This window comes from Anarhichas minor, unplaced genomic scaffold, assembly GCF_050575085.1.
Source record: "Anarhichas minor isolate MPS153535 unplaced genomic scaffold, ASM5057508v1 ptg000017l, whole genome shotgun sequence".
In the NCBI taxonomy this organism is placed as follows: Eukaryota; Metazoa; Chordata; class Actinopteri; order Perciformes; family Anarhichadidae; genus Anarhichas; species Anarhichas minor.
In genome coordinates, this window is record NW_027466463.1 from 16,048,503 (window position 1) to 16,062,104 (window position 13,602).

Sequence of the window (13,602 nt, forward strand, 5' to 3'; positions counted from 1 at the left end):
CATCCTAAAAACAAATAAAAATAGATTTTTTGTTATTGTTGTATAAATGTAATTCATGGTGCCATTGGATTGCTGTCAGCCCTCCTCGTTAATACTGGTGTGTGTGGAGGAGCAAACGGTTTTAGAAAGGCTAAACGCCAACAAATATGGATTGAAGCAGAATATTTTCCTCAGATAAATACATGCTGGGAATTTTGAAAATGATTACATTCATCATCCTTTTTCTTTGAAGTTGTTGGAAATATTTGGATCATACCCAGCCACCACTGGAATGTAATCATACAGTAGTATCCTACTTATAATAGTGATAATATTAGTTTAACCTAATCTTTAACTGCAACTGTGCAGAAATACTGGGTTTAAACTGAATGAATAGACATGCAAAAAAATAAATAAAAGAATCGGCAAAGGATTCGATACAGCCCCAGTACAAACACTGACAGACACTTGGAAACTCACTCACACACACACACACACACACACACACACACACACACACACACACACACACACGACCAGAACAAGTGCAGTCTGCTTCCCAGGGATTTGCTATTGTTTATAGGATTGTGTCAGCAAATTATCACAAGTAGAGCAGCTCGGCTGCGGAATGTTTCTCTTCGTCTGGATTCAAATTCAAGCTTCCTTAGCTTTTGAAGGAAGATGTAGTTGTTAATTCACCGCATCATAGGTGTTTCAACGCTGGGACAGATTGTAATGACAATCCATGCTTCGTTTCTGTGATCTCTCCCTCACAGTGAAAACTACCTGGTGAAATGGTCAAGTTCAGGTCTGGTGAAAGACATAGACCAGCTTCATAACCTGCGGGCCGTCTTCACGGTGAGTGCGTTTGCTTGTATGTGTGTCATCTCTGTGTGTGTGTGTATGTGCACGCTCGCATGTGGTAGCCCACTGTTTATTCAGCCATGTCATGAGGCATGTGGGAGCCTGTTTGCAGAGCCTGTATTTGTTAAGCTCTCTCAGAAAGAGCTTGGCTCGCCATATGTATTTACCAAGGCAGTCACCTCTGTCTAATGGAAGCCCAAGGGCGGAAGGGTCAGCGTGCACCCACTGGGAGCACTTTGCTAGTTTTGGAATGTATCGCCCACAGGAAATGAATCTGTGGACACAATCCCAGATGTTTCTGAAGCAATTTGTGATGAAAAGTTTCCCCTTTTATACAAACTCATCTCCACCCAAGAAGGTGCCATTAATCGATCAGTTGTGCACCCTAGCGTTGCTGTAGCCTGAACAAAAGGGCAAATATACAACCGGGTTGTAATAGTTTTTGATTCGTCTGCCTAAAGTAGGAGTCCATGTTATTGACTCTAAAGGCAACCGCATCAGCAGTATTGTCCTAACTTTTCTTCTTTTCCCCGCCTCAGGACTTGGGCAGTGAAGACCTGAAGAGAGAGAAGATCAGCTTTGTGTGTCAGATTGTCAGAGTGGGGCGCATGGAGCTAAAAGACAACAACACCAAGAAGCTGACGGCAGGACTCAGAAGACCCTTCGGAGTGGCAGGTAAAGCGGTCGACACAGAGTCACAGCGATGACCTGTTCTTCCAAAAAGAGCTGCAAAGTACGAGTTGTGTTGCTGTTGTCGGAGGTCACCTTTTTAAAAACACTGATAATCTTAAAACTTCGTAGTTGTGACTCTGCACAAATATGCCTTTGTGCATGAGATCGGATAAGAGAGGTACTAGGATACTTCAAAGTATTGTAAGTCTTTGCCCAGATGAGTAAATGTATTTGGGCAAAAATTCACCGATATCTAGCTAAAGTGGAAAAAATAATTAGTTTGATTTATCTCCTGTTGGCAAGCTGCCAGACGTAAACTAATTAAATTGGCGTTTTGCCCACAGTTGTCCAGCAGAGAACACGATACCCCTCTTTCAGTGTCTTTTTCCCACTGCCACTAGAGAGAAGGTAAACGACAGCCTGATTTATGACGGCTTATCTTTAGGCATCATCATCATTGCCACAGTACACAGCATGACGGAAAGCCTGATTTTTGAGATTTACTCTTTTTAAGACACCGTTATCACGGGCTTTATATGGCTGACATCTGGCCTGTAGGGTAATAGAGTGAAGGTGCTGTCAAATCAGCTCCAGTCACTGTGAGTATTTGCTCCGCCTCTCAGCCAATTCAGTTGGAGCCGATTCAAGAATGCGTTTCCTGTTTTGGTGTCCGGCTTCGCTGGTCAAAGTTCATTTTTGGGTAAATTCAATCCCTGAATTTGCATGCCTGGCAAATATCAAAAGTGTTTATGCATCTTGTGTTCGGTGTAACATCACCCCACTTCAATGGGAATAGCTGGTCCACTCTGGGCCGAAGTTGTTGCTACCTTTGGGGCTAAACTTCTTTACCAGAACTTTAAGACACGGCGACTTGGCTTGGGTCTTGAGAAGTAGAAGCATTTCGTCCACAGACAAATAAACTGTACACACACTGTACTGCTACATTCAGCGCTATAACGTAACCCGTAACTTCATACTCACCGTCGCACACGAGGCGGGTCGCCAGGCTTGCGTTAGACCAGCGTACCAGTACACACGTACTGCAGCAAGGTCAGAAGTTCAAACACCGGAGGTCAACAAAACAAGGTTGTCTGGGCATGTTAAGTTACTCTTTAAACTGTTCTTCACAATTGCACATTAAATGTGTCTCGTAGCCTTGCATCTGCCTTAATTAGTGCTCGTGAAGAAGAGCCAACATTGGCTGCTTTCACCCCCTGATGCGTCTCTATCTCTTTCACAGCCATGCTACGCTCTACATGCCTCAGAATGTTTTAACCCTCTCTCCTTGTTCTTCCACAGTAATGGATGTCACTGACATCATAACGGGCAAAATGGACGATGAAGACAAGCAGCACTTTATCCCATTTCAGCCGTAAGTGGATTATTCAGCAGCAAAAAATAAATCATTCACACATAGAGTTCCTTTAAGCTTGGGATGATGTTGCATAAAAGCGGAAATAGTTCTGCTTTTACACTTATTTACATTATTATGAGTATGTACAGTATGTCAGAGACGTAGTTGTTAACTCATTTTTTTTATGTCTTAAATTCTTGACACCTGATTAGCAAACGTTTTAAGACGGTGCACGCTCGCCTATTCTCTGCTGACTCAATTAAGGCAATCTCATTAACTGCTGCCATTCTCGTAGGACTGCGCACAGAGCCAGAGTAACCTTTTCCTTAACGTGATTTCCTGCATAATTGGAAAGGCTTCAGATTCAGGCAGTTTAGCTGGCAGATCACCTCGCTTAACAGTTTTATCTGTGAGCATAAATCATGGGAATTAGAGCCTTCCAGCGTGAGGAGAAGAACAGGTTCTACAAGTGTGAATATATATACCACTACATTTTGACTGATGGAGTTTTGAAATGGCAGTTCCACCGCCCATTACAGTGTGTGTTTTCAAGGCCAGCAGAGGCAGGAAGTGTTGGAGCCATTTAGCAGCGGTATGACGCAGTGATGTCATTTGGATAGACTCCTGGCATCCAAACAGAAATGGAAATGGCTGTCAGTATTGGACTAGATGGGTCGAAATCTTGCTGAAATAGTTTGTTGTTCTCGTTTGTCCCGGACACTCCATCTTAAGTCTGAGTTGAGCTCTTCTCCGGCATGTTGTCTGGAATCAAACCAACTTTCATTTAGATAATGCATTTGTAGCAAAAGTTCCCATTGTGCTGAAATGATCAATTAGCTGATTGACAGAAATCAATTGGCTAACAATTGACTAATGATTTCAACCATTCAATGCAAACATCCTCTGATTGAAGCTTCTCGAATGTGAGGATTTTGTACAAACCTCTCCTGTCCGTCAGTCTACTTCCGTGCTTGGATCGGTTTTGGATTCGAGTTTGGAGGCACTGAAGACAGCCTGATTGACAGAGATCCTTTACGGCTTCCTCCATGCTGCCATCACCGCTGTCTTCTCCTCCATCCTCTACTTCTTCTGCTTGTTTAGAGTCCTCCTCTCTACTGCAGATGGCGTCCCCGCCCACTGCACACAGTCCTCTCACAGCTGCCACACACGTGTTCCCAGATCACACCTGCTACTTCCTTATGCTCTGTACTTCACTCTGCTCAATCAGTTTGGTGTTATCTACACCTGAAGCCCCCTGGAGGACAAAACATGATGTCATATTTTACATTTGCTCTCTCACTGAAGCAGCGTGGGAATGTTAGTTTCGGATGGGGTACAGCTCAAGCTTCCCACCGCTCCAGTGGCACTATAAACGCTGACAGGGCATCATTTCCTAAATGATGATTTCTCTGTGTGTTTCTTCCATCACCCATCCTGCCTCCCTGCTAACTGTTAAGAAGCGGCTTTGTGTCTGTCACGGTATTCGCATCACTCTTCGTTGTGTCTCTCTCTCTCTCTGTCTCCCCGTATATCTTTCATCCCACTCTCCCTCCTCAACTCCATCACTTTGTGGCTCTTTTGCCCCGCTCTTCCTCCTTGTCGTCCTCCTCTCTCTCTCTCTCTCCTTCTTCTCTGCGTTGTTTGCCTGTCGTGTGCATACTGCAGGCTAGCGTTGGATGACGCCATTCGCCACAAGCAGCTGAACATCTCCCGTTTTTCACCCAGGGTGGCGGGGGAGAACGACTTCCTCCAGACGGTCATCAACAAAGTTATCACCGCCAAAGAAGTCAATCACAAGGGCCAAGGTACAGTGTAAGGTTCAGACACGAGAACCAGGGCCAAGGAGGAAACTGTTACTACGATCAGACTTTTAGCAATAAAATGTGTGTCCTACTCAGGCCACAACAGATCACAACAGCCAACCGGGCTGCAGTGTAATCGCTGGGAGCAACTTCTCACCGTCGGTGTACGTCCACTAAAGCGCTTGTTTCTGCCACTGACCGGCTCAGATTGTTATATTAAGTGTCTGACAACATTACGGGAATAACCCTAAAGAGAAATGAGAATTTGTTTTTACCTTTCCTCGTTTGTTATTGTGTCCAAACAAGTCTCGCTCGGAGACGTCTTGCATCCACATTGTCGAAATCAGCTAAATATCAGTCACACCCTTAAAGATCTTTTTAGATAAACTTAGCTACGCTTTCTGTACCGACACTCCTCCCCCACCCCCCAACTCTCACTCACTTTTCCACCGTTGTCTTCTGGCAACAAGTCACATGACACGATAATAACCAAGAGACCGGATCAAGCGAAAGGTAAAGAAAAATGTTTTATTTCTCTGAAGGGTCCTTGTCGTAATCTTGTAATAACAATCGGAGCTCGTCGGAGGCAAAAACAAGCACTTTTATTGGATGTAAATTGATGATGAGAAGTTGCCCCGAGTACTCGACCAATATTATTAATTGTTGTCCCCGTCTCTTAGGGTCCAAGTTGAAAAATACCAAAGATTCCCTTTAAGAAGGGGGAAGCCACACACTCATAACGATGATGCAAGCTCCCTGTTTTTAATTCTATAAATCTGTGTTTTGGCATATTTCTTTTTTAGAAAACACGTTTGTAATTGTGAGTGCGCTCTTTCCTCCGGCTTTTCTCTGGTTACTCTCGACATTGACATTCATTTTAACAGCATTGCACCTATTATCTATGTAGAAAAAAAAGTTGTCATCTCTTCAAAATATTTCCCAATCCTTACAAGGAGGGATTCTAATTAAGCTTAGAGGTTAATTTTATATTTAACCTACATGACCATCGTACTGTACTGCTCATTATCTGTAATGCTTCATTTTAGACATGTCCATACAACGTACCATTAACCCCAATTTACTGGCAGGGAGTTGAAAGTGTTCATTGTGCTAATAAGAACATAATTCTTCGTTGAGAGCTCACACCATACATAACTGCTCGTACTATAAATAGTTGCCCCCATCACCATGACTACAAGATGTAAGTAATCCAGCTGTTAATTAAGCCGGTGAGTCTTCTGCAAAGACTGGATCTTAAGTTATCCGTGGTTAGAAGAAGAACAACATTTAGCCAGCTAAGGGATTTGTGCTGTGGGGGGGGGGGGGGGGGCAACAACATCACAGCCTCCACAGTATTGTCATGCCCCATGAAGATGTACTTGGATAAATGTCAGATCTGCTCCGACCCCCACTGGGAAGAGCAGCCGAGCAGCTGTTTCGGCCGCGCTCGCGTATCAAAAGGCTTCCAGCTCGGCTAGTGAGGGATGTGTCACTCATAACAATGTGGGTCCTGTAAAGCGAAAGTGAATAAAGCCTCAGGGTTCACAGACACCACTCACTTTGGTGGCCTGTGAAGGGGCACACTACAGGATGACTTCTTTAATTGGACCCCCCACCCCCCCACACACCCTACGCTGCCTACGCTGCTTTGTTTATCCTGAGAGAATATTAAGAGTGAGTGTGGTTACAGAGCTGAAGCTGGCACACCGTGCAGTGTCTGCAGAAAAGAAGCTTTACTCTCAACCGGGAGAAAAGCGGGGCTGCCACTGGTGTTAAATTGTTAGGAAATATGACCCATGAAAGCTCCCCGAAGGCCCTTTGTTTCAGAATTATTCAGAGCCAAAGAGGTTTCTTCTCAAGCTTTGCACTGTCAGGTCTTTCCAAGACCAATTATATAAGTCTGGGAATAACTGCACGATTTATATATTCTACAATAAGTGTCATTTAATCTCATATTAAAATAGAAAAGGGCCGAAAGACGAAGTCTGAGGCATTGCAGACATTATTATAAATTTGGCAGTAGAAAAAGAAAATTTATTTATTTATTTAAATTTGGGCACAAAGGGTCTGTTTGTTTTGGGAAAAACATGTACTTGTTTTTCCCCTTCCAGTGTTGGTGCTCAGAATTTGCACTTTTATTTGATCCAAGGTCTGTGTGGCTGTCTGATCAGAACAAAAAGAGTCGTCCACAAAGGAGATACAATGTGCTCGTATATACAGGTGGTATTGTAGATGTCAAACCAGCATCAAGGCTCAACACATGAATTAAATATTTTGTTGTGATTTTTTCATAACTCCTTGATGTCCCCAGGTATGGATTTTGTAGATGTGGTCATGCTTTCCTAATCACATCCCCGAAGGTAGCTGTTATTTAGTGTCTTGCCCTCGAGCCGTTAGATGTCACTCTGACGGAGGATAAATCTCTTTTCAGTATTTTCCCGGGGCGGTTTGCTCTCACATTGTCTTCTCCTGACGTTATCTCGGCCCCTCACCTCTTTACGTTGAATTCATCACCAGGCCTGTGGGTGACTCTGAAGCTGCTTCCTGGAGACATCCATCAGATAAGGAAGGACTTCCCTCACCTGGTGGACCGATCAACGGCTGTGGCTCGCAAGATGGGCTTTCCTGAGATCATCATGCCAGGTGCTTTTAAAAAGCTCTACCATTGCTGCCTGTCTCTGAACGTTTTGTATTACTTATTTGATTTGCTGAATCATTCATTCAGAAAGTGAATTAGAATTAATAGCTGCTATTTTAGAAAATGTGAGTTGGAGAGAAAAGGACATATACTTCATCAAGGTTTGATGAAGACATTAGTTATTTAATGGACTGAACTCACCCAAGAAGTATATGGTGCCAGACATCCCACCTACGATGTAATGAGTTATGCAGCAATATTATTATATGTATTCAGAAGGGTGTGAACCATGAGCGCTGGAAAACCTTTAAAAGTGAGGATTTCCTCCCATCTGACCTGCTTGTCTCTGTTTCTTAAAGGTGATGTGCGAAACGACATCTACGTGACTCTGGCTCTCGGGGATTTTGACAAGGGGAGCAAGACCAAGCCCAAAAATATCGAGGTGATCATGTCCGTTTACGACGAGGACGGCAAGAAACTGGAGGTACGGCTGAGGAATGTTAACTTATACCCATTTGGTATTTCACCTGGGGTTCAGCTCATTCTCTACATTCTGGACACAGAAGTGCTCTAGCCGATCGCTCTCTCAGACAGTCTGTGATTTAACGGGCTTTCTTTAATCTCACACAGCTCAGCACGCTGCTTAACTGACCAGGACTCCTATAAAGCAGTGTGATACACAGGCCAGACTGTACCCCTTTGCCACCCGTCAAAAATGACAGAATGCAATATTGGTGCTTTGTGGTTGATTGACTGGCATTACATTCGGCTCACCACCGCAGGAATCTACTTAATTCACTGTCGGAGTCGGTTCCAGACCCAAGCATGCGGACAGGAAATATAGGCAGCATAGTTTAAAAGCTTAAAGTGATGAGAGAGAAATCAGCTTTTCCCTTCTGGTGAAATAATGACTTTTGGAAGGATCATTGTCTCCCCTGTCTATTCGTTTGTTAAATATTTATGTGGATGAAAGTTTAAGCAGCACAGCAATCATTTAATTATGTTTATTTTTGTGGTCAGCAATTAATTATTCAAATTTCAGTCATACCTTGTAGGCATTGATAGGAAAGTCTGGCGTCTAGGTTTGCAGCTTAATACCATTAATTGCATTGAACGTCTCTAGAAAATCAACAAAAGATTTGAACATTAATCATTGTGGCGACTGCCAATTTGCAACTTGGGGCATGTTTCATGGACCTTTTAACTCCGAGTACGGTTTCCTTTTGAATCTTGTGCCAGCCCATCAGTGTCATAATGTACTGATAAAGCCTTTGTCTTATCTAGAGTCTCGAACCAGTGACCCCCTTTCTCTGATGCTTAATTATAATCACCCCCTGCTGGACTTGAGCTCGTGTTCTGCTGAGGGCATCAGTTAATGGGGGATATGAGAGCTTTAGAGGAGTCGGACATGAGGAGTTTGTAGGAGGGAGTGAGTGTGTGCTCACGTGTCTGTGAATGTACCGTTTTTGATTTTGAGACTTTTGATTCAACTCTTGTCTTGATTTTGGGGCCACAGTTTGTAGAGATCTTGTAATAGTTTGCATTAAGTTAAAATTAATGCAAATGGAACTTTGAACTGGTTATGAAACCGTCTCAATTTCAAACTGATGCCTCTATATGACCAACATAAGCAAACGAGTATTGGCTATTTCCATGTAGTTATTCTAAATGCCTTACATCAAGTCTGAAACGATTTACGTCGTGCTGGTTCCCCAGAAACTCCTTCAGCTCAAACTCCAGTTGGGCCTCCGGCAGCGACCAGCTAACCGCCGACAGACCCAAATCTTTGCTGCCTCTTTAGCCCTGTATAGGTGGAGCTCCGGTGGGAGGAGGAGAGCACCACACCCGGCAGCTGGGAGCCAACACAGACACCACGCTGCTGGAGGCCCAGGCCGTATTGCTGGACTTAATGGATGGAAGGGGGGCACGGGGAAACCAGAACAAGGACTGCATAGGGTAGACTGTCAGACCCTGCTGCAGTAAAATGAGAGGTTTTCTCAAGGGAGTCTGGCATCTTTGAAACACTACTGCTTTTGTCCACAGGGACTGACAAAATTGACACAACATGAAAGTTCCTCGTTGTAGCTTTACGGTATACCTGATATTTTCTTGCAAGGCTCGCTAAGGGTCCTATTGCTGTTATGGCACTCAGCAGGCCTGTGTACTTGGAGTGAGAGGGTAAGTTACAAGGACTGATGATGGAGAAGTGAATTGAGATGAGACATCGGTGGTTATGGGGAGGCCTCCCGCAAATAGCCAATCAGAGGAGAGCGCTATTACCCCGTAGCTGCCTCAATTATACACATTAGTCTTAAATTGAGAGGCTGCGTGTGTGATTTGGCCCGGCAGGCATGGGAAGTGTAAGGATCAGTGGTGATTATAATGTAAATATAGTTCTGAAGTAGCAAATAGCAGTGATGACCCGGGCTTCTGTCAGATGGTACAGGAAATATATGACAATAGAGACACAGCTTGGTTTTGTCATTGCTAGATAAGTAGTCTCATTGTGATTATTTTTGGATGTTTAGTTTGTGCTATCATTTTTACTACATTACATGGACAAATCTTTTAGAAATGTTTCACAAACGCAGATAAAAAACACTTTTCAGTCGGTGTCAATGGAACATATTGACTGTGTATTTAAAGACTGTCGGGGCCTTTGCGAAGCAACGATTTGAGTTAGTGACAGCCGTCAACAGTGATGACGGGACATTGATCACATCTACTGGTATCATGGCCATGTGTCCCTGCAGCTCCCGTCAGTCAACATCTTGTCTTGCAGCTTCTCACAGAGATGCTCAGTGTCATCTGTTTGGTTCTCCGGGGATCAGGGCTAATTGGTCTAATTCTTCCTCTTCCTTCCTGGAGTTTAATTGGCATGCAGGAAATTCTGTTTCTGAGATGAGAGACAACTTTCACATTTTAACGTCTGAAGCTCTTTCAGTGCGATCTTTGATAAGAGAAACTTTCTCTTGAATTCACCTTAAACTTAGGTCGGTTTTGTTTTCATCCAGCCTCTTAAAGACGCCTCCATACACGAGGCACTTGTTAATAGCAAAATGAAATTCCTCTCATTGAGGCAAGGTTTACCCTTTTGTGTCTTTCTCTCTGGATGTTTCCGTCTCGGTCTCAGCCCTCTTATCTCAACCATTCTTCTCTGGTCTCTTTCTGCCTCTGAATTTAGTCATCCTTCCTCTGTCTCGAAAAGGATTTGTGATGCTGTGTAAAGAGAGGCTGGACAGTGACTTATCACCCCGACATATTAGCACCCACCTCCACGAAAACCCCGCTCACCTGCGGCTAGACCTCGACCACTTTCCCCTCTTCGTCTCTCCAAAATCTGAGGCTGTCATGAATCCTGGCCTTTTAGTTAAGGGGAAGTGTTACAAGAGCTAGCACCTGCCCCCCCCCCCCCCCCCCCCCCCTAGATCTGCTCGGCGTGACTGGGGGAGACGGGGCCTGTTATTCCTCATAATTGCTGGTTGTCAGAAGCGATTAGTGTTGGAGTATTTTAGCAGCACCATGGCCAGGGAGTCAGCTGGAGTAGTGGGAGGAAAGAGGTAGGCTGGCTGAGTGCGGATTGATAGAAAACGAGGCATGCGTGCCCTCTGCTGTCACTCCAGCCCTCGTGCCAAATCCCCCATGGGACGCGTAGTATTTTACATACGCACCCTGACCCGTTGTAGAAACTCAGGGGAGACCCACTAGGAAGACCAATTTACATGGCTGGTTCCATCCGCACCAGCTGGTCTGCTTCCCTTCGCCTGGCTTCCCTCCACTTCTCACCGCATGAGAGCCACAGCGCCTCCTTAAATAATTTATTTCTAATTTATTTCTTATTTCCACAATGCTGTCATGAGATTGGCAGCCAACAGGCAGGTTGTGCATGCATTAACTACATCCAGACTTTTAAAGGCCACTACTAGATAAGCTCTGTGCCCCAGGGACTATATTTTATGAAATAAGTGCTTGCCATTCTTCCACATGCTGCAGGTGTGCTAATGGTTTGACAGTTCTAATAACTCAACCATCATGATTTTGCCACTTAGAACAAACTTACAGCCATGCCAGTATAACCGTATAAATCAGTGGTATTGTTTGATAACTTGCTTTGTGTCTTTTCTTTCTCGCTATCTAGAGTGTGATCTTCCCTGGAGCTGGAGATGAGGGCATCAATGAGTACAAGTCTGTCATCTACTACCAAGTGAAGCAGTCACGCTGGTTTGAAACAATAAAGGTGTGTCACTCTCTGCAGTGGTGAATATTAATCCAAACAATAGATTAGATGGTTAATGTGGTGGCAAAATAAATGTATAGAACAAAAAGTTATTGATTCATGTGTTTTATATTTTTAGCTCATTTACTACAAATCACATGTACTTTACATCACAAGTAACCATTTTGCAAACCAGTTCTCCAGAACCGTCCTGAAAAACAATGTTAGCCGTCCCGCGAAAACCATCCCAAATCAAAATGTTGTTTCTTTACTTTGTTGCTATCACCTATAGTTGCTGGTGGCATAATAAGAACATTAAAATGTTGAGGAAATAAATAAATATATTAGTTTTGCTAGCGCTATAGAGAAAAGTCACGCTGAAAGATACAGGATTACCAGGATGGGTTTAAAAATAGTCATATCTGAGTGAACTGCTGTGTCTTATTGTTGTATATTTAGTTTATGTAAATCACTTATAAACATTTTGTTATCAAAGTGCAAATGACCTCCGCAGTGTATTTCATTACAGAACAGGAGTAAATGCTGCAGTTCACTGCTTAACGCCTCGTGTTCCCCCGAACAGAAACTCTCAGTCCTGCTGTGTGTTTCGCTCCATTAGCTGTTAGCTCCTTTTTGTCCCAGAGGCGGGAAGATCTGTTTGTCCCAATATGCATTTTCTATCGACAACGGGACGACGTTAGTCTCACTCTGTTGCAAACCATCCTACTTTCCATTGGTTCTAAATAGTTTCTATATAGTATGAAAGTCTAGAATTTGAGGCGCATTCTGCTCCCGTGTCCCGGCGTGTCCTGAAACATCTGCTTTGTGAGTGCGGCTTCATGGGTGTAGATGTCTCACACGGTCCCTTTCTGTCCTTCAACTCAGGTTGCTATCCCTATAGAGGACGTGAACCGGAGCCACTTGCGGTTCACCTTTCGCCACCGCTCATCGCAGGACTGTGAGTACAAATGTCAGCGTCTGAGTAATCAGTTTTGCCGATGAACAGCTGCACAATTGGCTGCTAATTGGCTGCAAAAAATAGTGGAAGATATCCAATCCGAGCAGATGTGTTACCCGGTGATAAATACTCCGAAGCTCACCCTTTGTCACATTCATCAGAGGTATTAGCTTGCCCCTGCACAAAGCAGCATCATGAAGCGGCTTGTCAGAGGCTACAGCTGGGATGTGAAAAATGCCCGAGGGGACCCGGTTGTTTGTTGGGACCAGTGTCGGGCTGAACGCAGCCAGTGTTGTATCTCCTTCTGTTTTTGAACACCCTTTCTAATCCTGGGGGTGTGGAGGGCAGGGAAGCCTGGTACTGGCAGCCCTGCCGTCCCATCTGCCGGCTACATGGCGAGGCCATCCCTCCAGCAGCAGGAGCGTGTGCAGGGAAAAGGATTTCAGTGGGGTAAAGGGAGCCATGACAGGTGTATTAAACAATCGGCTCATAGCGCACGGAAGGCAAAGCAGAACTGGGAGGATGTCAGCATGCGAAGGTATACCTTTCCCTTAGTAAAGCAATCTGCAGCTGCCGTCATCCTCCAGTTCCAAAATCCTTCAGCTCTGTTTGCCTCTCGCCGACATGCAGGTGGTTTGGAGGAAATGGCCAGGTCTCAGAGCTCAGTGCTGGCTTATAATCCACTTGGAGAGCCTTCTTGTCATGCTTGGCACCTTGCTTCTACGGGGACTAATGCTGTTACGAGGCATGCCTTTGAAACTCTGTGACTTGCTGTTATCCTGCTGTAATGGTTGCTTTAGAAACTGGCTCACCTCAAGTGACTCTGGGACTGGGGGGGGGGGGGGCATGCTCATGCTGCCGAACTTTAACTTGTCCCTGACAATTGACAAGAAGAGGGATGAGTTGGAAACGTGTATTGGCTGGATTAGATATATTTGAACATGGTGTATGCCTTTTATTTCCCTGTCGGTGAGAGTGTTGACACTTGTATCCCATCATAGGACATGGAACACCTGGTCATTCATATCCCTGTACACATGAATCTAGCTTCCAAGTTTCTGATTGGCTGCATCTGTGCAGGCATCAAGCCACTTGGTTTTTCCTGCACAGAGTTGCCTT

General features: G+C 44.5%; 1 protein-coding gene across 1 annotated transcript in view; it reads left to right on the forward strand.

Moving 5' to 3' along the window:
- Positions 1–13,602, forward strand: part of dock1 (dedicator of cytokinesis 1) — a 149,884-nt gene that overhangs the window by 17,743 nt on the left and 118,539 nt on the right. The window contains exons 9-16 of the mRNA XM_076093943.1: positions 756–837; positions 1,383–1,518; positions 2,815–2,887; positions 4,595–4,674; positions 7,189–7,314; positions 7,669–7,793; positions 11,448–11,546; positions 12,411–12,483. Coding sequence (XP_075950058.1) covers positions 756–837; positions 1,383–1,518; positions 2,815–2,887; positions 4,595–4,674; positions 7,189–7,314; positions 7,669–7,793; positions 11,448–11,546; positions 12,411–12,483 — 794 coding nt within the window. The remainder of the gene's footprint in view (positions 1–755; positions 838–1,382; positions 1,519–2,814; positions 2,888–4,594; positions 4,675–7,188; positions 7,315–7,668; positions 7,794–11,447; positions 11,547–12,410; positions 12,484–13,602) is intronic.